Genomic DNA, 25,084 nt, shown 5'->3' with positions numbered 1-25,084 from the left:
CCCACCCTTCTTCCACACATGACTAATAAGGACACTAGATTATTATCTCATTAAAGGATGAAGTCCACACTTCTGTTCACATCAATTCTCAGTGGCATGCCTTTCCCTGCTCCCTCTTTACTTCACAGCAGCACCAACACTACCTTTCCACCCAATGTGGCAAAAGAGAATCTAGTGCCATCCCATTATAAATTTGTGTGTAGTGCAGAAGCACAGAGATGCCAGGCCATCTGTTTATGTCAAAAAGAATAAATACTTAAGTTATAAATGTCTTTCTCTTTTCTTAACACGGGCTATTAGTGGAACTATTCCTAGATGTGTCAAGATGTTCACAGCACCAGCTTGCAACAAGGTCTGGGAGAGGCATTTAAATCTGCAAAGTTAAAAGTATAGGCTCAAAAAGAAAATCCATACGCCTTTGTTTATCAAAGAAAAATTTCCATCATAATACAAGTGTTTAATTGTGATTTGTATGTTAATTACTGTTACAAAATGTTGACTTCGTGAAGAAAGGATTCAACACATTCTTCCCTTGAGGTGTAGCCTACCTTTTACCAGCATTGTTGCATATATTTATGTAATTAAAAAAAAAAACCCAAAAAGACCTTGTCTTTGTTTAAAGTCTTAGTCTGGTGGTGCACTCTAAATGCTTTTTTCCTAAATATCTGTAAAGACAGACAGTGAGTTTCTCCTTCTAAAACAAGCTTCACTGCCTATGTAAAGCTCCTTCCAGCCACTGCTTTTGATTGGGTCTCAAGACACTCCAGAAAAGCATCAGTGATACCGTGTTTCACGACACTTCTTGCATTGTTTTAATTCCAAATGTATACAAATGAAGTCATTTTAATCCTATAAATAATTTATTTTTTAAAAAATTGTGCTGTTAACCCCTTTGCAGGGCAGCGAGCTATGTGAAAAGTACAAAACTTTTTGTCAAATGTGATACTGAGAGTGCTTTTGACATAGTTCATTGGTTTATCATCTCAATTTATATATACTGCACAACGGGCAAGGCTAGAATCCATGAACCAAGCTGCAAAGATCTCAAGCTAAGTAAGGCAGAGAGAGACTTGAGAAACAAGAGAAGAAAATACTTTCCTATCCAATGCATACTCTTTCAGACTAAAGCACTCTTTCTATCAAGCCTTCTAAACTGTTAAATAAAGTGTTCCAAACAAGCATTTAAACTTCATAACACAGAAGAGCAACAAGAACAGTAGCCTGCCAGACAAAAAGGCAGGAGGGAAAAATATATATACCGAGTTCAATGGTTAGCCTGAATGTAGCACAGTTCTTCACAACCGATGGGGGGGTAATTTCAACACGGTGTCCAACAACGTTCTAACGACGTGCTTCATCTCGACTGGTTACTATGAAGCAGGGTGGTAAATGTTTGGCCCCAACCGGGCTTCAGAAATGGTTTTTTCATGACGAGCATGTCTGTCCAGCTATCAATCATGTTTGTTTGCACCAAATCCCAAGCCATTTAAAATACGACTAATTAAGTTAAGCTGAAGTCGTCTGCTCCAAATTCGCCATCAACTATCCATGCTACTGCATTCCTCTGAGCAAAAACAAAAACATAAGAAAAAGAAATCACACCTTGAAGATCTTATCCATAGTTAATATTTCTATTATAAGGTCATTAATACAGCGTATTTACATAAGTTTCACTGAACAAGCAGTAGTTAATGGATCTTATACTGTAACTAAATCGCATGCTAAAAATTACTTATTTTAGAGATTATTCATATTAATTTAGAGATTAATTTAGCATGTTAGGTGTTGGTACACAAAAAGCTTCTCTTCCAAAAAGAAGTAACACACATTTGCATTCAAGTTCCAGGGGAGTGTGCTAATTACAAAGCTGTCTGTCATCCGTTTAAGATTCCTAAGTTGTTAGGTATTATTCTGTGCACCTACACCTCTTGTAGAAGCACTGCTGTGAAAAATCTGTTTCCTATTGTTGTGATTTTTATGGCATTTACTAGTTCATTTCTGGAGGAACTAAGAAAGAGTGAGCAAGCAGCTAACTGGAGAAAACAAACAAACAAAACCACAAGTAAAACCAACTGGAGAATAGGCTCTGAGTCCTTATGGGTGCATTCAAGGTGTTACAAACAGGAGATTGGCCAGGCTGGTCCACCTAATCCAAGACCAGAAGCAGATGTGTCAGAAAGCACAGGAGCAGGGAAAGGCAGTAATTCTTCCTCCTAATATCCTTCCAACTATCAGCCATTTTCACCTAAGGGACATTCTGAACCAAAGGCATTTACTTGTCTAGTAGCACTCAATGGATTTCTCTTTGATTACTTTGTCCGGGTTCCCCTTGAACTTGTGTCCACACCTAGTATCCACACATCCTGTGACAATGGGATATACTGTATTTCATTTTAATGTCTACTGTAAATTTTTACCATAAGGTTGAATGTGTAAATGACAGAAGACTATAAACGGGAGAACAACCCCCCCCGGTGGTCATCTTGTTAACAATTCGGGGGGAGGTGGGGGGAGGGCAGGTAAGAAGGGTTGGGAACAAGTGTGCATTTTGGCAGCGAAAAAGGTTGCATTGTGTCTCTCTCCTGGACACAGATGATTGCTGATGGTTAGGAAAGAATCAACTGCGTACAGATTTTATGGTGGGAAACTTCGCTCTCTCCAGTTGTTGGCGATTCCTTTTGTAAGCACTGTAATACCATTATTCAATTTTACGTGCAGTCAGAATGCATTATTTAAATTTTAGTAACATTGTATGTTATTAGACCTCAAGAGTTGGAGGCAAGATTTTTCAGTCTACATAAGTAAGTTAATATAATCTTGAGGCCTTAGTGACACCACAGTTTTCCATAGGGCCACGTCAGAAATTTGAGTATCATTTTGGAAATACCAGTTGTTTCCCTTTTATTCCACAAACATAACTAACTTAGATAAAAATCAACAGCCATACATTTAAAAAAAATTCAGTAACTTCTTTTTTAGTAAAAGTGATGATTCTAACCCCAGAATTAAAAGCATTTTTCTATCCTATTTATGGTAAAGAAAATCCACCAAACTAGCTGCCTTCGATGTAACTTTTTAGTGATTAGAGAACACACACACACTGGTTTTTACCTTCAATATCCTGGTTGTCTACGAAAGGCGCTGGTCCCCATATTCTAACAGTGCCATCATCAGAGGCGCTGGCCATCATGGATGGAATCTGCGGGTTCCAGCTCACACAATTAACAGTACGTGTGTGCCCTGTCAGCTCCGCAATTGGCAGCTCACTACGCTTGTGCCAAATATATACTTTGTGATCTAAATAAAATATGCATAAAAAACCATAATGAGAAACATTGTTCTGCACAGACCAATTTGTCATATCAAATAGCACTTTCACACAAGCACTCAGCAACTAAAAAAACCCATCAATGTTGCAAAACCCATGTCTAAAACCCATGTCTGTTCAATATGCAATAGCACTAACAAAATTTTCATTCTAAAAGTGGTCAGAAGAATATGGGTAAAGCTCTTCCATTAAGAGGCACACTCCCTTTTAACACTTGCAAGTCTACTACGCTTGGTATTTGAAGAAAAACATTTGACTACAATGCAAATAAGCCAATACATGGCTAAAGAGAGAAACCAAGCTACTCTTAAAATTAACAATATGGAGTTGTGATCTTATTCAAAAGGAAGTCCTGCAGATTAGGTTTTTTTCCTCAGACAATCGTATTTACAGATTAGTACATGCATTATAAAGTCATGAGTGCTAAGACATAATATTTGCAACCACCACCTGTTGGTGAGTACTAGATAAGATCACAGGTCTATAGTTTATGAAATAGATCTTGATACTAAAGACCTAAAGCATTCCAGTGAAAGTGCAGAGCAAATCAGGGAGGGCAACAAAGCTTAATGTCTCAAGTCGTGAGCTATTACCGTCTTTGACAACAATTGTGGTATTTAAAGATATGAACGTGTACGTATTAAAGTAGATGCAATAAACAACCCTACAGATCTTATTTTGTGATAGGAAGCTTTTAATTACTTCTAGCAACATGCTAGAAACAGAACAGTGAACTGGTCAGACACTCCACTGCAATTTTTAGAGAAGTGTTACTGCTTTATAACCAACCATATTTAAGAATAAATGACTAAAGGTGTTTCCCCAACTGTAGACTAGCAGCCTTTAACAAGTCTGTGGGCTCACCTCTCTAGGAATGTCTTTGGAATATTCCAAACAGAATTATACAAACTAAAGAAGTATGCATTACTAGTATTACACAAAAGCCTAGTATTTAGGTCTAGCATATCAAATGGAAGTATTTTAATTCATTTGAAAGATTTTAACATAGATGTCATTCTGAAGGCTTAGCAAACAAACCAGTCTTCTTCTATTCCTCCTCCCAACCCCTTACAAAACAAACTTGCTCTCTGACCTACCTGCTAGAATACCATAATGGAACCATGTGATAACTCAATTGTCTTCTGCTGAATCAGCTCATTTGAGTACAACACCTTTATATATACTTGTATTGATGCAAATGTTCTGGTTGTGTTTACATTCTACTTAAAATTTCAAGAGACTACATATCCACACTATTCAAACAACACAATTCTCTCTCTGCTTAAATACTGGACACCCAAGCCTCTGCTATCTGGGAGCATCAAAGCCTAAACACAAACCAGTATTTTGGTGCTTGTCAGAATGTCTGTATTTTGTTTTAGAAAAAACAAGTTAGCTAGATTAAGTCAGCAGTCAATTTCCCTCTTAGAAAGAGACCTCCATTTTCCTCCTATTGATGCAAGTGTTAGAAAAAAGCCTACCTAGCCAACAACATACCTTAAGAAGTTATGACAATGTAATCAATCTATTACTTTTTTTAAAAAGGCTATGACAGTGTGATCTCTTATTTTTGTTTGCTTGCTTTTTTAAGATACATAAACTTTCTCAGTAGCCACATTTGCAACAATTCAGTGCAAAGAGGCAACACCTTCAGACAGTCCAAATCTAAATAGGGTGCCATCAGTTTCAAATATTGCTCAGTAGTTTTTAGACAATGAAGATAAAGAATAAATAGGGGGGCGGGGGGGGAAGGACTGGTGCACTGCAGTATCTACACCTACGCATGCACATCAGTATGCCTCAACATAAATCCTGAACTTTCCAGTACTCAGGTCCCAAATCAAGAACCTTGTTCAACCATGAAGAGGTTCACACTGGATTAGAGGTGCTGTCCTTCAGTCATTATATTCCACTGTGTCTGGTCAGAGGGCGAAATTCAGCTTTATTTTAGACATATTTGGTATTTTCCAGAAAAGGATAGTAGTAATGTCCTGGCCAACCTTATTTCCCAACAGCTGTGAGTTACACAGTACTAACAGTGATTGATTACATATTCCAAGTGTAAGTCTTAGCCCTACATAGGCTTGAATCTTAAGTGACCTCCATGGGAGGTGATGGCACTACATCAGTGACAGAACTGAACCAATTCAACATATAAACCATTAACTAATTTCTATTGTTGCCACAGACAGTTCAATAAAAACATACCACAAAGCCTTTGATCACCAAGAAACCCTACCAGACTATGTCAACAACTGCTTAATTTGAGACTACTCCTTCTGTAATTAAGCTGACAACACTATTGAAATTAAAATAATCTCACCACACCTATATCTTTAACAGGCAAATGAAGCACTCCCCAGAAGTATTTTTGATTCAAACCATAAGCCTAAGTATCATACCACAAAAAGCCTCAAGAACACCCCACCCACTTCTAATTAAAACTGTGCACATACTTTTGCTTTAGAGGAGCAACATAAAAGATTCATTAATACTTTCTACTACTACCATCCTCTCAAAAGATTGTTTCTGCTAGCACACAATTACTTCTTGAAGTATGCCAAAATCTCAGCGCTCCTCAAACTTACTTAATGAACCAGTTGCTTGCTTTTATAGATGACAGCTGCTAACAAAATTATAAAAGTAAGGTATAGGAAGGATACAGTGTTCCAGTTTTCTGCACAAAAGGGAATGATGTTACCTTCGCTGCCACTTGCAATGAAATCTTCATTATGACCTCCAAAACATGAGTGAATTGTGTAAAATCCTTGTGTAACACCTTGATACTTTCTCACTAAAACTCTGTCTTGTAAGTCCCATAAGTGAACTCCCTGGGAATAAGAAGTATAAAAAACATTATTTTATCATTAAACATTATTCATTACATTCTTTTGAAACACAAAAAAAACCCCAAAAAACCAAACATGATGAAAGTACATTACTTCAGCCAACTTCAGTACTGTTACTAGGTCAAGAGAGTAAAGATATACCGAATTATAGAATCGCAGAATCGTTTAGGTTGGAAAAGACCTTTAAGATCATCCAGTCCAACCATTAACCTAACACTATCAAGTCCACCACTAAAGCAATTCAGGGGAGAGTCATAATTAATTTCATGTTTCCTGGCTTGGTGGCCGGATTATTTTTTAATGAAAGTAAAACTAGAACAGAATCATTAAGTTTGAGAAAGGACCTCTAAGATCATCAGTCCAACCATCAACCCAACACCACCATGCCCACTAAACCATGTCCAAAAGTGCCACGTCTACATGTTTTTTTGAAGACCTCCAGGGATGGTGACTCCACCACCTCTCTGGGCAGCCTGTTCCAATGCTTGACTACCCTTTCTGTGAAGAAATTTCTCCTAATACCCAATCTAAACCTCCCCCAATACAGTTTCAGGCCAATTCCTCTCGTCCTATCACTAACTACTTGGGAGAAGAGACCAACAGCCACCTCACTACAACCTCCTTTCAGGTAGTTGTAGAGAGCCATAAGGTCTCCCCTCAGCCTCCTCTTCTCCACACTAAACAACCCCAGTTCCCTCAGCTGCTCCTCATAAGGCCTGTGCTCCAGACCCTTCACCAGCTTCATTGCCCTTCTCTGAACACGCTCCAGCACCTCAATGTCCTTCTTGTACTGAGGGGCCCAAAACTGGACACAGTATTCCAGGTGCGGCCTCACCAGTGCCGAGTACAGGGGAACAATCACCTCTCTGCTCCTGCTGGCCACACTATTCCTGATACAAGCCAGGATGCTGTTGGCCTTCTTGGCCGCCTGGGCACACTGCTGGCTCATGTTCAGCTGGCTGTCAACCAGCACCCGCAGGTCCTTTTTGGCCAGGCAGCTTTCCAGCCACCCTTCCCCAAGCCTGTAGCGTTACATGGGGTTGTTGTGACCGAAGTGCAGGACCCGGCACTTGGCCTTGTTGAACCTCATACAGTTGGCCTCAGCCCATCAATCCAGCCTGTCCAGATCCCTCTGCAGGGCCATCCTACCCTCAAGCAGATCGACACTCCCACCCAGTTTGGTGCCATCTGCAAACTTACTGAGGGCACACTCAATCCCCTCATCCAGATCATTGATAAAGATATTGAACAAGACTGGCCCCAAAACTGAGCCCGGGGAACACTGCCTGTGACCAGGCACCAACTGGATTTAACTCCATTCACCACAACTCTCTGGGCTCGGCCACCCAGCCAGTTTTTTATCCAGCGAAGAGTACGCCTGTCCAAGCCATGAGTCGCCAGCTTCCTTAGAATGCTGTGGGAGACAGTGTCAAAGGCTTTACTGAAGTCCAGGTAGATGACATCCACAGCCTTTCCCTCATCCACTAGTGACGTGGTTTAGCCCCAGCCAGCAACTAGAAACCAGGACAACTAGGCAGGTCACCAGGTCATAGAAGGAGATCAGGTTGGTCAAGCAGGACCTGCCTTTCAAGCATTTTGGATTAGATTACTAGATTAAACTTCTAGCCTGTGGTCCCTTCCATTCCGAAAGCTCCTATTCTTACCCAAGGTTCCAAAAATAGAAATAAATAAAATCTAATTCTCATGCCCCAAAACATGTCAATCTGCCACAATTCTTGCTGTACCTGGATTCTCAACGCAATAGCCCAATATTAACATTTAATACTACATATTTCATAGTATGAAACTCTTGACTATCAGTCAAAAAAATCAATCTCAAGAACAAGACTGCCTTCTTGTCAGAATGCCACGCTATGTTTATGAATATGAGGGCCTTCATATTACATAAAATACAACTGTTTAGTATCAAACATTCCAATTCACATCAAAATATTTAAAAACAGGTAGCAGTTGCAAGCAGGTTTATTTGCATTTCCATTTATCATCACCAACTCACCTGAGTTGCTACATTTAACAAAGCTAAACGGCCATTTTTTGAAATAGTAAATGACATAATAGGGTGATCTTCTTGTACTCTGAAATGATAAGACACATTAGTGTTAAGAGTACACTTAACCAAACAATGGTGTAATACCAAGACAAAGGCATGTCCTGTTTCTGTAATATTATCAGGGAAAGACAGTTCTAAATTTGAAATTAGGTATGTTGCTATGTCCGTACAAGCCAAGTCTGCAGTAGTTTGTTTATACTTATGACAAATCCCAAGACCAAAAGGGACTTCAGACCTCAAATCCAACTCCTAACTTCAAGGCAGGATCTACTAAAATATGCCAGGAATTGAGAAGATGACAACTCTTGATGACAGAAATGTCAAAACATCCACAAGAAACTTACTCCAGTAATTAAGTTATTTCTAATACTTGATCTAATGCTTCTTGCTGCAACTGGAACTCACTAATTCTTGTCCCATGTTATTCTCCTTTTAATACTGAGAGCATTTTAATAACTTATTTCCCATCCTGCTGCACAAACCCTTCCTCAATCATCTTCTGACACTAAGAACCAGGAATTCAAAACAAAAGAAAGGGGTAGTTACATGTTTCTGTCTGTAAGATCCTCAAAGTTATAACCCCGAATTCGCTGGTGCGTGTCTGATGCTAGAACAGTCTTCCCATCACTCAAGCACCAAAGGCATTGTACTCTCACCCCTTCCCAGGAGTCAAGGAGATTACCATCTAAATCCTGACCAGAAGAGAAAAAAAAAAAAAAAAAAAGAAAAAATATCAAACTGTTAGTCTCAGATTTCTGAGGAGTTGTGACACAAATATCTTTTTCACCTTCTGTTCAGACAATTGCTACAGAAAGCAATCTTACCCTGTAAAAGAGAAAACTTAATGAATTAGGACTTGGTTGTCTTAACCGAGGGCTTTTGTAGGTATCTGTCTTGGAGAGCTGAGAATCCCTTTCATCAATTATTTTCTTGTGTGTGACACATGCGACCTACATGATGTCACAAAGCTCACCTTTGCAGTGAGTGAGGTTTGCATATTGCACTATTATACTGGGTGCCAATTCAGATGACATATAATCAAGGGTGGGGTGAGACTGTGGACCACCACCCAAAATCAACATTAGTCAAGTAATAAGGGTTTCAAAATTTCTGTTTACAGTAAGCAAAGACAGCATGCAAAAGCTAAGACAGACAGTCAAAATTCTGTGGAATGAACACTTGTGGACAAAGGCACTACTTTTTATTGGTGTATTTTCCAGAGCAGCTAAGAAAAAAATTCCCAGCCCACAAATCCTCCTTTAGGCAGACAAAAGATGCTTGAAATCTTCTAATTGCTACATACAGAAGTGCTGCTGAAATACTAGTATTAATGTATTGCTGCTTTGAATTACAAAGGATCAGAAGTTTTAGTGTACACACACATGAAAAAAACAAAAAAAAAACCCCATGAACCTCAGATTTGACTGTGACAACACTTTCACTTCTTGCTTTGTTTTCAATAGGGCACATGCAAAGAACTTACACACTGATAGAACTGTCCACGCTGACCTCCCGTTACAAAACGCTTCCCATCAGGATTCCAGGCCACGCTTGTTAAACTGTCTTCGTGAGACTGGCTCATCTTTGTCCTCAGCTCCCCAGTCTGCAAAATAAACAAATGCAGAAAGGCCTTATACCAGAACCCTTTCCCAAAAAGGCATCAATAATTTTGTCATGCATACTGTTTGAAAGTGCATGTATTTCGACATGTTTATTAAAAAGCAACACAAACCTACGCATAACACAATAAAAAGGCAGAACTACTTCAGCACCTCCAGTGAGCCTGGACTTGATTTGGGACAATTTCTTTTGTCCCTCAAGTCAAGAGGGATAGACTAGTCTGTGTTTCAGACAACTGGAAGATTATGAGTAAAGAGAGGAATTAAAAGAAGTTGGAAAAACACATAAGAGAGAGAAGCAATATGAAATTAAAAAACCAAACATAGAAAGCAAGGGGGCAGGAGGAGACTAAAAGAAAATAGAGGTGACAAAATACATTTTAGTAAAAAGTTGGGAGTATCAGAGCATTTAGAACATTTTCCTCCCTGAGCTGTAGCTCTCCATGCCAAAATTTAGCTTTCATCCCTACCTTATAATGCTACTGTTTCACAAGACAGAGTGCCAATGAGTCACTTACCATTGTCAAAACAGCAAGGGCTTCTCTCTATTCCCTTGTGCCAGCTCTAGTGCTCTTCACTGAGCCAGTTTAGCCAATTAAACAGAATAAAAGTATTCCAAGGGTGAAAAAAAGGGAACATTTTTGTTTTAGGAAACTAAATTAGTTCAGAGTCCAAGGCAGCACAAGAAAGACTATACAGCCTGCAACTGAGGCAGGGGAAGCTTTTATATCAACTCAAGTGCCCATAAAAATCAACAGCAGAAAAGGATTTTCGAATTCATGGAGGAAATGGCAAAATGCCCTAGTGTATGACTGAAAGATGAAGTTCCAAAATCATAAATTTAAGCCTCTGTGGATCTTCCACTATCATCACTGGGAGGGTTACACAAAGTAAAAATAGCTTGTATCTTTCACTTTTGCTACTTGTTAAAATCTTCAATGAGCAATTGCTCCCCTTAAATGATAATTCTGCCCTCTGTTTCTCTTGATTAATTTACCATTGTTCTCTTCAGTAGCTCTCCAAGTTCCTATGGATTTATGCCATCCCTTCTCAGAAATGTCAGTAACCAGATACACTAGAATTGCTGCACAGTCCCAGCCACTTAGACTTGAACTCTTAATTTCAGTTCTGTACAAACTGAGTACAGAATCTGTAGGCAGCCATAGCAATTTTTAAACATGGGGGGCGGGGGGAATCAGTGTCTCTTCTTTACACTCACACCTTTGCACAACAAGTTTGTAGAAATCACTTATTTCATGCTTAACGTATTTGGATCTTGAAACAAAAGCAGTAGGCTGACTACAAAGTTTTATTTTTTACTCTTAGTCACCGCTTACTTGTACATTCCAGAGCCAAAGCTCAGAACAATCATCTGGGCCACAGGCAACAAGATAGTTGTCATCTGGACTCCAAGCAATATAAGAGACACCATATGCATGACCTTCTAACGTCTTAAGTAGTTTTAGCTGGTGAGTATCCTGAAACGAGAGAGAGTCTGTTGACACAATGCAAATGAACTCCTACTAGATTTCACATATACAGTGTGTCCAAGTACAGCATGGCAAGTTTGCTTTATGCAACTTAGCACCTGCATTTTACAAGACATATGAATAGGTTCTTTCTGGAAAAGCAGTTGCTAGTTTACAGAGGAGGACCATAAAATGAAAGCTTCAAAGTTTCAACATGCAAAACAAAAACACTTGTAAGTATCTTTGTTCTAATCTTACATGAGTCTGAATGTGGAACTCACAAAATACCATTGCGTACAGAGTCATACATTACACCACAGTTGCTTTAGTACTGAAGATTTCTGTAGTATCTAAGTCTCTCTACCTCTACTGGAATACAGAAGTACTATTATCCATATTTTACAGAATTAAGTTACTTTCTTAAAAGTAAAGACATGCTGGAAACCTGTTGTGGTTGAAAAGAGAACCAAAACCTTCAATGTACACTGAGAATGGAAACCCTCCAAGTGCCAATGTTTTTATAAACTTGAGTGTATCTTGTGTGTGCTGCTCAAGAAAGAAGTTTTACAGAAAGATATTTTTAAAAGCTTCCTTGAGAGGTGTTCTTATTTCAGAAGTGTTGCCTACAGCAAGCTGTTGCATCTTTTCTGCCAGATTTAGTGAATGAAGCATACTTTGCACACGCAGAGTAACTTGTATCACCTTTATGCTACAACTGTTCTACTGTTGCCTTGTCAAAGGAATTTGACTTTCAAGCAGCTTATCAAAATAAACAGTACAACTAGATACTGTGAAACAACCATACACTGGCTTCCTAAATACAGAAACATGCTTCAATACAGTATTAACACTGATTCTTGACAACAACATGCATATACAGAAAGTAGAACCGAGCTTGTTAAGCTGTTGACAATTTTTGTGAGCCTCTTGGAAAAGGGCAAGTGGATTCCCCCCCCTCCTTTTTTTTTCCTGCATGGGGGATGTTTACACCTCCTACTTCTCTTCAAAAAGAGTGACTCATTTGAAAATCTAGCTTGATTTCTCAAATTGTCCCTTCTTTCTTTTGCTTTAGTATTAATCAGCAGAGCACCTCTTGATTCTAAAGAGAAAGAACACAGTCAGAGGAACAGAGTGACACAAAGGACTGTTTCCTCAGATCAGCTGCAAAAGATTTGGTGACTCTCAGCCAGCCTGCAGCTTTGATGGTTCTGCTGGCTAGAAAGACTAAATTCCTCAAAAGAAAGTGGGCTAAGAATAATCTTCAAAGCACAAAGAGGGGCAAACGAATGGACCTCCTCAAGGCCCCTTTTCCATTCTAATTATTATTCCTGGTCTGCATTAGACACTGCTGTGTCTGTAGCTAAACTGATCTGCAAGGAAACTGCATCATGTCTGACATCATCTCACATCCTGGAGCTTGCCTGCAACTGATGTATTTCTTTTTATGTCAGGATTAAAGTAGCCTGTCACTTCTGCATTACATTTGAGACTCATGAGGAGCAAGATACCTAGGATATGCCTCTTTTAATGATGGGACTTTGTGGCTGTTACTCTCTCTCATACTCTTCTCCAAATACAGCAAAATTGCTGTACCATATTTTGCTCTAAAACACCAGTCAATAGTATTTCAGGAAAACGTCCCCAAATTTAGTCAATCTGCTTCCCACCCACCACCAAAAGACATCTCAGCACTTCTGTCCCCTACATCTAGCTTCCTAGGTTTTTGTTATGTAGAAGAAACAACTATTCAGGTATCAACTTCAGCCTGCAGTAGTTGAGCTCCTTGGCTGAAAAGTCAAAAACCTGTCAACAGTTTTTAGAAAGTGCAGAAAAAAAGAAGGTTTCTGTAAGGAACAAGTTAAAGGAGAGCTCTATCAAAGAAGATGTATGCCAGACAAGGTGATGCGCCTACTGTGCTTATCCTTTGTGCTCTAAAGATTCTGCCACACTTAGTAACAGTCAAATAATGCATTCCACACACAAACCTAGTTCACTCAAGACATTATTTAATGCCGCTGAGACTGCATAAGACCTTTGAAATGAACAAATGAAAATGAAAACAGAAGCATGGGTTCAGACAGCTTAGACATGTAGCTGGGTCTTAGAAAAGAAATCAGAAATTCATGGTATGCAATGAAGAAAATGCATGGAAGCAGTGTCATTACACTTCAAGAGGGGTGATGAAGAAAAGAAAGGGAGAAATGAAGAATACTGTTCATTTAAAACAGTATTCTCCCATCACTCACCCAGAGTTGGACAGATGTTTTCCTGTAGTTTATATATACAGATTAGAATAATTCTAAATACCTAAAGCCTTGAAAACCTGATTAAACTTATGGTTCAAAAGACATTGTCAACTACTACAGGAAGTGTGAGAAGCATGCTCTGGCAAGTATGAAAATGAACCACTTGAGTTATGTGGCCTAATGTTACTTAGGCATCCATCCGCCTCCTTGAATGGGTTTGGGTTTTTTTGTTTGTGGTTTTTTGTTTGTTTTTTTTTTAAAGTACTCAAATACAGAAGATAAAACTCTACAAAGCTGCTTTCCCACTACCTATTTATTAGGGATTTTGTTCCTTTAGCAAGCCTTGGCCAAAAGGGTTAGTCTAAAACACTCACAAAACATTTATTTGGTTTCATTAGCCAGATATTAGCTAACAATTCACTACAAAACATGCTAATCAAGATGTTGAGTATTAAAACCCATCAATATAAAAGGAAGCTGTACCTCTACAATCAAGTGACAAGTCAATAGCAAAAACATTTGATCCTTAATTTACTTAGAATGACTCTGTTTAAAAAAAAACCCAACCAAAAACCAAACCAGATTATTTCCTAAATAAATAACAGAAGTCAGCTTATGCTGCTATGCATCTCTTGGCCCAGAGTACACTGGCTCCAGTAATAAACAAACCATAATGGTTCTACGCCTGAAAAATCCACAGCACTTGCTGTTAGTTAGTTAGGCTGTGTAACAACTATGCACATGGAACAGGGTTTTAAGTTCTCCCATCTTCTTAATAGCAAAAAGGACTGAAATTATATGGCTTCCTAACCTGTAGTGGAAGAAAAGGATTAAGTCCAGATCTCAAATCCTACTGAAAGCCAGTATGGAATTGCAAAAACCTTTCATGTTCCACTTAGCATACCAGTTTGCAGTTCTGTGGTTAAAAAACTGTAAGAATCTTATTTCTGATAGTGTTTTAGAAGCATTAACAACTTCAAATATTGTGTGCATATGTTCAAGTTTATTCGCCGTTTTCAATTGCTATGAAATACAAGGACATACTTTTGTATCACTTCTACAAGTCAATTAAAACAGTCTTAGATTCACCACTCAATCTTTTTATTTATGTAAGAATAGATATGGGTAGGAAAGATAAATCTTGTAGCTGTAGGATATTTCATATAAGAGAAACAGTGTCAGATATTAGTATCAAAACCTAAAAACACAGTCTGTAAGAAAATGGCTGGGTATACTTCCATGTGTCAGCGGATTCTGACAAGTGTTTAAATCTTCATCTCAAGTCAAGGCAAATCTTACAACAGCAACTAGCATGAAGTGGTATACTGATACAACTTCAGTTTAGCACATACCATTTTATTACTCAGAAATAAAGTAAGAAATGGTGAAATGGATAGAGTATTTAAATTCAAGTGTACTAGTAGTAACAAGATAACAGAAAGGGGTTAGTCACATACATAGGTCAGAAGTACTCTTACTAAGAGTGATTTAGAAGAAAGGTTCCTCACTGCCATGCTCCTTCCACTCTCACCTAATGCTTCTCAAGGACTTCAAGCTGAGAAACTCCCCTGGAGGGCACCAGCAGGCTCTACCACATGGTACTGGCTAGGGGTACACAAAGTTCCTGCCTCGAAGCAGCCAACAGTTCAAGCCTTACACTCAGGCATCAGGTTTTCAAGTGTCCTTCACTAACTTACACTGACTGTGATCTTCAGTCTTTTACATCTAGAGAAATACCCTAGTCAGCACACTACAGTACATGTTAGCCTGTCCTACAAAAATCAAACCATCCTAGCAAGAGAAAACAGATAAGGAAGGGGAAGACAAGTCATACACATTTCAACACATTGCACACTTACTGGATCAACCTGCCATATAATAACAGTTGTGTCCTTAGATCCTGTTGCTAGTTTAGTGCCATCATTGGAGAATTTACAGAACCACACTTCATTACAGTGCTCCGTTAGTATCTGCTGTGTATAGCATGGGAACTGTTTCCTGGGAAAAGAAAGGGATGTATTCGCAGATTAATAAGAAAGCAATAAGAGATTTTTTTTTTTAAATTGAGCTAGTAAAAACTAAACAAAACACTTATTTAAATGCAAGACCAGACAACTTAGAAAATTTGTCTATTAACAGCTGCTTCAAATAAGCACAGAATGAAGTACCTTATCTGGCCAAAAGCTCACACCACCAAGTGATCATAACTAATTGTAAGCACTTAGAACTATACTCATTCTACTCACATAATTAGTTATGCTTTCATATAACTTGGAATAAAACTGACCTCATTAAGAGTGTAACAGCTTATTACCATACACTTCTATGATGTATAGAAAACAATGGAGTCCAAACCTCTTTGAACCCTACGTGCAATGTTTTATTTACATGTGAGGTTTTTGTAAGTACCTAACTCACTTAGCTGTATCTTGCCAAATCTTTAGAAACGATTCTTACATGAAAGTTGAGTAAAAGAATAGTCTTGTTTCTTTTTCTTGAATGTGATCTTGCAGTAAATTAGATGTTTCTTTGCCTTCATTTTGTGCCATTTTCACTTTCTTTGCAGGTACCACATACAATAGCTAAGCATAACTAACATGATACCATTATGAGCTTTCAACTTGAACTGTTTTCCCTCACAAAATCTATGTTATTTTGCAGAACATTAAGTGTTTATCAAACAAAATTTTATATGATAAACTATTGAAGGAGAAGAGTCAAACATTTCTCTAGAGCTAATATTTAATCTTCTAGTTACACACTGAGGAAAAGCTAACAGTCAAACTATTAAGTTAGGTAAGAACTGGAGACAAGTTTTATTTTAGTTACAGCTTGCCCACTGTATAATAATTTGAGAGCTAAGCTAAAATAAATGTAGGCTTTTACAGCAGATGACTGCTTTTGTAAGTAATACTGCAGTTAACTACAAGTTCATTGTTCAGATGCACTAAAAGGCAGTCTCTGACCACAGACATTTTTGCTTGAACTGCAGAGATCCTGAAGTGGTTTAGTCTTATGTTGAGTTTTTATGGTGCTCAGTGCAACACAACTCTGACAGGACACAATGGTACTAATGTAACAACAACAGTCTCTGTGAATGTACAGTTGTACTTATCACAGATAAACTGGCCTAAAAAAACAACCCACAAACCAAACTATTTCCTTTAAATTTGTGTTTAAAAGTACAGTTTGGTGGTAGCCAGGCTGACAGACACCTGAAACTACTTCTTACCAGCAGAAGCTAGAAAATGTTCTGCTTAATACCGTGTCTATATCCTCTCAATCCATTTTCTTTTACTAGAAGATGCTTCCTAGTCCACGCTTAAAGTCTACCGAGCAGCACTAAACCACCATACATCCCTCATTTCCTGTCTTATGGTAGAGGAGGATAAACAAAATGTACATATACATATCTGTAGTTGGCTTCCTTAGGAATGTCTACTTACGCGTTTATAGAGAAACACAAGTCTGTTCTGCTCCTGCTTTAAGCTGACCAGGAGCTGTCTAGTTGCCATTGGAACACTGAGCCCAAGGTAAAAAGCCCCACCCATGAAAGAAGACTTTGTTTTCCTTGAAGTCTAGAGGGAGGTAGGCAAGCCCTTACACAGATATGTGCACCTACAGGAAGAGTGTTTCATTATTATTTAGACATATTGTAATAAGTTAATGTTTTTCCTCAGAGCAGCAATTTGCTCTAGAAGGTGAAAGAGTCTTTATCCATAACTCATACAAAGTACAAGGGGCACACTGTGTCCCAAGAAAGCCTTTTCAGCATATTTCTTTTTTTTTTTAAAAAAAAAAAAAACCTCCATAGAACAATAGTGCTTGTATTTTAAAGCTGAAGAAAAGCAGCCAAGGTTTTGTAGACATGAAAAGCAAGCAGCAGAATGCTGGAGTTCACAATTTTCATAGTACGGTGGCCTTTAGGTTCCTAAAAAAGGTAACAGGCACAGTTGATATAACTGCTGCAGACACATCCCAATGCTGAACTATGCTATTCACAATCCAGTCAGTTCAGAGCACTCTCACAAAAAGTCCTCTTCACTTAACTAATGAAACACACAACCCAGCAAGTTTGACCTCACAGATAGCATAGCATACATTAAATAACCCTTCTGCAGAAGGAAATAGCAGCAGTCTTGAAACAAGAAACCAAGAACAGTTGTCTAACAGTTTCTGATTTTGCTAATTAGGTATTATTGTAGCTCAAAGGTTTTTCTTTTTTGAAGTGTTTCATTACAAATTGTTCTGTTCAGCACAACACACAAATCACGTTGTTCACATACTGAAATAAAGTATCTAATAACATTATCTGTTGTTGTATTTACAGAAGTTCAAAATTCTAAATAAAACAAACAGCTACTTTTTTATTCCCTGTACATACAATGGAAGATTTATTCCTCAACTTCCACAACTGTTCTTTTTCAAAAATGCTACATTAAACTAGTGCCTAGAAAGCAGCAGCATTCACCTCTCATTTGGGCTTCACTGTTTGTTCATAAACTCAGACTAAAGATTATTTACATGAAAGCAAGACAAAAGAATTTCAGGATGGGGGCAGACGGGGATGGACCACCAAACAAAACACCCAACTAGGCTCTCAAAACCAAAAATGACCACCCCATGAGCATCAATTCTCTATTATCAGTCTCAGGCACAGTAAGATGAAATCCCTCACCTTCACTCCCAGGAGTCTCTCAACTCTTATCTCCCACTCCTATGAAGTGATTAAGTTTTAGTTAAACATTTTACCTATTAGTGAAATTCAAGCATGCTTGATCAAAATATTGCCAGAAGTCCAAAACAGATTAGTTCCAACTAAAAAAGGGAAAGTTGTCAGTGTTCTATCATTTAAGTAGTACAGAACTTAAATTGTCTAAGCTATTAGACTACTGTTACTTCTGTCAATTTAATCAAAATTTGGCTTCCACTGTCTTTAACTCACCTCATTATGCCCAAGCATGGCAGCATGTACAGCGCACCACATACTGATCTCAGACCCCTGCAATAGGTAGGTACAATAGGTTGAGTTGAGGACAGAATGGAAGCCTTTATTTTGAAGCCTTTATTTTGAAGTGGTTTTTTATGGAATTCAAGTAGTTCTGAGTATGTATGTATACATACCAAATATGCAAGCTTAGAAAGTACCGCATTAGGTTGGGGGAAAAAAAAAAAAACAAACCCCAAACAACCCGATCTATGGCCAAACTTATGTCAGCAAATATTCAGATGGGTGAAATTCAAATCCAGATTTATTGCATATAGTATCTTTTATATCTGGCTCTAGCTAGTCTGACTTCAGTAAACCATGCTCTTTACAGTTGGCTTGAATCCTCTTTGAGGTTTGATTAATCATATCAAACCCCTACAGAACATCCAGTGTTATTTATGGACTTGTAGAAAGACTGAAGTTAAATCTCTTCCCATTAGTCTAATTTTAAGACTCACTTCTGAAGTAGGGAAGTCACAATTCTAGTATTGATAGCTTCCAATAGCTCTTAAATGGGGAACAGTCAAATGTCTGTTGCCGTAGTTTCTTTTGTGCGTGCACAATGTGACAAAGCAAAAGTGCAAGCTAGACAATAGTCTAAAAAAGTTACTTGAATACATGAAGTGCCAAGGATATTAATTTTAAAATCTTAAGATGGCTACAGTGAAGTACTATGGAAGTCTGTATCTTTAAAAACAGATTCCAAGTAACCCAAGAACCTAAGTCAAAGCAGCTGAGTTCTGAAAATTTCTATAAGCAAGTTTATCAGTACTTAACTTCCTCAGATGGGCTAACTTTAACATGAAAAAGAATTCCCTTGTAAGCCCAAGCGTTGACCTGTTACGTGAACAAACATATAAGGGTATCATATATAGCCTTTATTTTCTAGGTGTCTTAGCCCTCATTTCCTTATTACACCATGCACAGCAGTTTTCCAGAAAAGCTACACTGAGTTTTTAGGTCCTTGGCCAAGTTCTGCTGGATGAGAAAAAAAAAAACACTCAAGTCAGCCATTTGTTACAAACGTCGTCCTGCTTCATGTCTACTAGAGTATGGCATTTTGAAGATGTCAGAAGCAGCATTTTTTGTTAAAAAAGTTTTAGTGAGTCTTAAGAGCTAGTATATAGGTATAAGAGACATTCAATTCTTACCACCTTACAAATCTGAGAAAATAGTTCTTTATATCACTCATATTATACATTATGCAAAACCGGAATGTCTACTGCACATTTCTACTCTGTTTTAACCTTTGTGTCTGAAAGCACCTCACTGTCCACTATTAAAAGCTGAAGCTGAAAGTTGACTTCATGAAATATGCTTTAGTAGGCTTTCTGCGTTCCAGCAAGCTTGAAGACAGTCTCGATAAGTAACATCCTAGTGATTCTTCAGTGAAAAAACACAACAATTGCATATTGATGAACAGACTGGCTGTCCAAAATTACAAGAAACAAGTGGCTAAGGATTAGCATAGTAATATATTCTATTCATACCCATCTGACTGAAATGTCAAAGCTTCAGTCTGACCCCATTACCCCATATCCAGCTACCAGTCTCTTATACACAACTTCTCTATTCCCCCTGCCGCTACTTATTTAATGAGAACTGTCTTTTCCCAGTCAACTCCTGTTAAACTAACTCAGAATAGTTTTCCTGTTCCTTTTAACAGTAGGTGCAATTAGATTATTTTAAAAGACAAAGAAAAGATATTGTTGCCCATCTTGAAAGTAGCAAGTGTTTCTTACCTACTACAAATGTGATCTATTAGCAGCGAGACAGAATCTAGATTACTATCTAGTTTGGTATTATGATATAGGCACCGGTCCCGTTGTAGTTCCACAGCCTGACGTAGCAGGTTCTGTAAACGCCTTGGAGGAAGCATCACTGATGGGGGTAGGTAGGCTTTAAGAGAGTTATTAAGAAAAACAAAAAAGATATATCAAAACCAAGTTACAAGCGAGAGCATATTTTGATTTGAGTGTTTTTGGAAGAGACCTTAGTAAATAGAGCTTAAAAGCTACAGGAAAAGAGTGCACACAGCTTGTCAAATTTACAGCTGTACATCTGGAATTACAAGAATGAACTTCTTGAAAGCAGAGCTGTATGCAAAGTATTTGTAGTTATAGTGTATGTTGTCCTGGCCAACAAGCACCATTTACATGGGCTAACTCAAAAGCTAGTATTTAACAAAATCTGTAAAATTAAGCACAGTTGATAATTGTTTTGTAAGGAATTCTCTATTAACGCTATCAAAATAAAGAATACCATAGGTTTTACAACTCTGATACATAGTATTACACCAGCCACAAGAAAGAGAAAGGAGAAACCATAATTCATAGCAAAGTCTGAGACCACTATAAGCCAGTACTAGTATCACCAGTGGTTATAGGCCACCCTTAGTTTCAACCTCTTAGTATAGCTGGCATTTACAAACCACTCCCACCGCCCCCCCCGCCCAACCACACATTTAATCATCAAGTTATACTATTACTGCATGCAGCAGAGCTAAGAAATTGGAGCTCCTATTACAAATAGTTTATCAGAGACAGCAAAAGGTTAGATACAGAAGACCAAAGGGTAAAGGCACCTAAAGGCATCCCCATTAACCAAGAAATAGAAAAACAACAACCGGCAAATGCAGTTAAAAAGTTAATTCCCTGGGATACGTCATTATGTAAGATGTACTGGATTTACAGAGGTGGGAATAAACTCTAAACACTAGAACATCTTACTCTGGAGTTTGTCCAAAAGTTTAGATCTGGAAGCTGTTCCTTTCCCTTCCCACTCTGCTTTTGCACGCAAGTCTTCGGCATGGCTACACATCAGATACCTGTTTAAAGAAGTGCACACACACCAACAGACCAAGTCTTTCTGGAATCATTCTTTTCACTTTTCAACATGATCTATATCATAACGTTCTTAATGAACTGGAAATAGGTGACTTAAGCTTGAGGCCGATAGGAAAAAAGGCAGGGAACTATTCCACACGAACACACATCTTCTTCAGAACAAATGTCTACAAATTGGCAATAGAAAAACCACAACAAACAGATTTTAGGAAACCTAGAAATGTCTTATCTTCATCTAAGAACAAACCAGACTACATTCACCTACTTACTCAATTATAAGATAACAGGCTAATAATTTTCAAGATCAGAGGACCATACATGTGTATATATTAATTCAGGTTCTAGTACTATAAATCATAATCAGGTTATTTTCAAGCATCTGAAATAGAACACTGTCTACTGAACAGTCTTTTTTACTCACCATTTTAGCATATCTCACTACAGCTTATTAATCAACAGGATAGTAGCTTTAATACAGTTTGATTTTTTACAATGAGCTATAAAAAGCTACAGAATTCCTTAGAAAATTCCACCAAAAGAGCTCTCAAAGTCCGAACACTTACCCACTGAGGACATGAATGCGTTCTGTATTATATTTCAGAGGTGTCAGTTCACAGCGTAGAACTTGAAGTGCCTCCAGGACCTTGCCATCCTCCAGGTATTCCAGGTACTTCTGCTGCAGCAGCAAAAACTTCATCCTCTGACATGACAGAAAGCAGCAGTCAGGGGAAAAAGGTTGACTGAAGTTTCAGAAAACGTTTGAGCCTAAACAGAACAGTAGAAACCATTCTACTATGCCCTTCAGAAATACAGCTATATGTAATGTTTCATTACTCAATTTCTTTTTGCTGTGTTTTCAACAACTTTGCAGCAATTATCCATGAATTTCCTTCCTGCCTTATGGGGCTTCAAGTATCTTCCTACATCACGTCTCAGATCCCCCCTTCAACTTGTCTCATTTTCATACTCACTCCCTTTTCAGTCACTGTTCTTCAAACTCTGAATTAGACAGGCTTCCCAATCTTACATTCTATCAAGAAAAACACCCAAAAGCAGCTAATCACATATTCAAGACTGCATGACAGCACAGAACACAACAGGCCAACTCAACAAGTTCTCATACTGCTTACATAGGAGCTGACATTGATTGTTTGCATAGCTGCATAACATATAGTAATAACAAATTGACACTGCCTGAGGTTTTGTTTTGTAGTTCCATGCTAAGTTGTTTTCCTTGGGTGTTGTATCATGTTTCAGGGTTACAGAAAAAAATATTGTTTCCTATATTTAGGAATGGCTTCACTTCTCAGAAGTAATCACTGCTATTTCATGGTGTTCCTTTCATCTTGTACAGTGTTTGGTTGCTTTCTTTTAAAAAAAGTAATCAAGTCTGCTATTCTAACAACAAAAGTCTGAGGATAGAAAGAGAAAAATCAGGCATTCATTTACTATATTCAAAACCCTGTACTCCTAGAAATTTCTAACACCGATTTATTAGAAACACAACCAACGGTTGTTTCTGGATGAAACCAACTATTCTGTGTTTGCACATCTTTACTGCTAGCAGTTATGAAAGAGAAGACATTTCTGGTCCACAAGATTCACCAGGTTGAAGAGAAAAATGTACATTCTTAGACATATCAGTTGGAAACAGAATGAAGATTAAGCATAGCATATTACATTTGCTTTTCTAATGAATATACCACCAGTTCAATCACGCATTTCCTTTGCTTTGTCAGACCTCAGGCACCTCACTATTTTCATGCTCATATTTGGTCAATGTTTACTCAGTTTCAAACACACTGCCAGCCTCCTTAAGTAGAGGGATAATCAGGAAGTTTAAGGATGCTCCTGTCCTATTAAAGCTTACATGAAAGTTTAAGGCTTACTGTAAGTAAAAGCCAAAGTTAAAAGATAAAGCAGTTTTAGCTTCCAGAGATGTTCAGTTCTGCAAAAGAATAGAGTTTCCACATACAGTGCTATTAACTTACCACACAGCTTTGTGAAGCATAAAACATTACATAGTAAAGATGATTTATGTTCAAACATGTCTGAAGTACTCTACCGCCCTGTACGTGACAGGCAAACCTGTATTACATTCCCTATCCAGCTCTTTAGCTTATTTGAATTTAGAACTGTTAGAGCATCACTGTACAGTTTTTCCAGGTGAGACAACATTTTTTGGTGTTCTGACATGCAGAAAACCAAAAGAAAGATATCCCAATTATTTACAGCCTCAGTGGTTGGTTCCATGCAGTAAGCCAGCAGACTTCATGCTGTTTGCTTACATACTAGCAGCAGGAGGGATAAAAGCTTCCTCTCCCAGCTATGCACGTGCTCACAAGGATGCACGAAGATGCTCAGGTATAGTAGTCACATACCGTATTTCACTCCTCTTGGCCACCTTGCACCTTGAATGATCACCACCAAATAAAAAAGTCTGATACTTCCAGTTTGTAATAAAAACTATAGTCCCTCCAACTCTTCCTTCTCCATTCACTGCATATAATATTTATTAAGTTTCTATCATCTTTCCCTCAAAAATGGTAACTGCATCTGTATCTAATTACTCTTCCTCCCTCCCTACTTTTAGGACTTGGCATGCTAATTTCATTTCTTTAGGACAAAAAGTAAAAAGAACAGAAAACTCTAAAAAACAGTTTTTGTAACACCAGTCCCAACAATTCCACAGAAGCATTACAGTAACGCTAACATGCAGAACGCTGTTGCCAAGTTATCCAAAGAGGTATAACTTCAGTTTAGGGTTAGAAAGTATAATTTCCAAAGAAAATTCATCAGTGCCACATGTGACTTTGGCATATTAGGAATATAAAAGCCTCCACAACAGCACAGTACTGTACACTTCATGCAGGAGTTAACATCTGCTGTTAACATAATGGAGGATTAGAATAAAAGATAAGCAGTTTTAAATTGCAACTTATCTATAGCAAAAGGCAGTGAAGTGTTGATAGGGAAATTAAATTGATTTTCTAAGCTATTTGGATAACTGCTCCAAAACTTGCCCTACAGGATACTCAAACAATGGCATGAAAACAGCCTCCTTAAGGCAAAAGTCACACTCCAGTGACATCATATTTCAAGTCCTTTTTTTGTATCAGGACACTCATGGCCTCCTACTACTTGTTTTTGTACAACTGTTGACTTTGCTGACAGATTTCACTGAACAGCTGAATTTTGTCTTAATTTTCTCTGAACTACTTATATGCCCTACTGATAGTGCTGCTAATTACTTCCAATACCACCTTTGCATGGTAGACAAGACCATTTTGAGTACATCATCTCTTCTAGAGCCCAAACAACCTCTTCTAGAGGGAAAGAAAACTGTTTATAATTTGGCAACTGTAAAGTTCCACTATTTGAGTGGAATAAAGCGAGTATAAAACTAATCTGACACAACGCACCGCCAAGAACAGCTTACTCATTCTCCATATTCTTTAGCTGCCTTCCAAAGAAGGGAAATAAAAATTATCAGAATCCAAATTATACCATGTACAACATAAGAGAAGTGCCTGGGATTTGTCATTATCATCTCAGTGTTTGCCATGGAAATTCAACATCATTACACTCTATACTGTTGAACAATTTAAATCCAGACGCCACTATTGCTTAGCTTTTAGCAAAGATTCTTCACCCTGTAGGACCCAT

At 38.1% G+C, this 25,084-nt stretch overlaps 1 protein-coding gene across 2 annotated transcripts in view; it reads right to left on the bottom strand.

Annotated features, from left to right (window-relative positions):
- Positions 1-838: 838 nt before the first annotated feature.
- The window catches only part of WDR26 (WD repeat domain 26), a 30,246-nt gene continuing 6,000 nt past the window's right edge, over positions 839-25,084 (bottom strand). Inside the window, exons 4-15 of one of the 2 annotated variants that reach the window (XM_075706798.1) lie at positions 21,982-22,118; positions 21,302-21,399; positions 20,315-20,471; positions 18,528-18,584; positions 15,442-15,580; positions 11,205-11,345; positions 9,732-9,851; positions 8,795-8,940; positions 8,195-8,273; positions 6,030-6,159; positions 3,112-3,297; positions 839-1,564 (exon numbers count right to left, since the gene is read on the bottom strand). In XM_075706798.1, the coding sequence (XP_075562913.1) occupies positions 1,539-1,564; positions 3,112-3,297; positions 6,030-6,159; positions 8,195-8,273; positions 8,795-8,940; positions 9,732-9,851; positions 11,205-11,345; positions 15,442-15,580; positions 18,528-18,584; positions 20,315-20,471; positions 21,302-21,399; positions 21,982-22,118 (1,416 nt within the window). In that variant the 3' untranslated portion in view covers positions 839-1,538. The remainder of the gene's footprint in view (positions 1,565-3,111; positions 3,298-6,029; positions 6,160-8,194; positions 8,274-8,794; positions 8,941-9,731; positions 9,852-11,204; positions 11,346-15,441; positions 15,581-18,527; positions 18,585-20,314; positions 20,472-21,301; positions 21,400-21,981; positions 22,119-25,084) is intronic. The other variant, XM_075706797.1, reaches the window with a different exon arrangement.

This window comes from Pelecanus crispus, chromosome 3 (assembly GCF_030463565.1).
Source record: "Pelecanus crispus isolate bPelCri1 chromosome 3, bPelCri1.pri, whole genome shotgun sequence".
NCBI lineage: Eukaryota > Metazoa > Chordata > Aves > Pelecaniformes > Pelecanidae > Pelecanus > Pelecanus crispus.
This window is presented reverse-complemented; position numbering and strand designations above follow the sequence as displayed.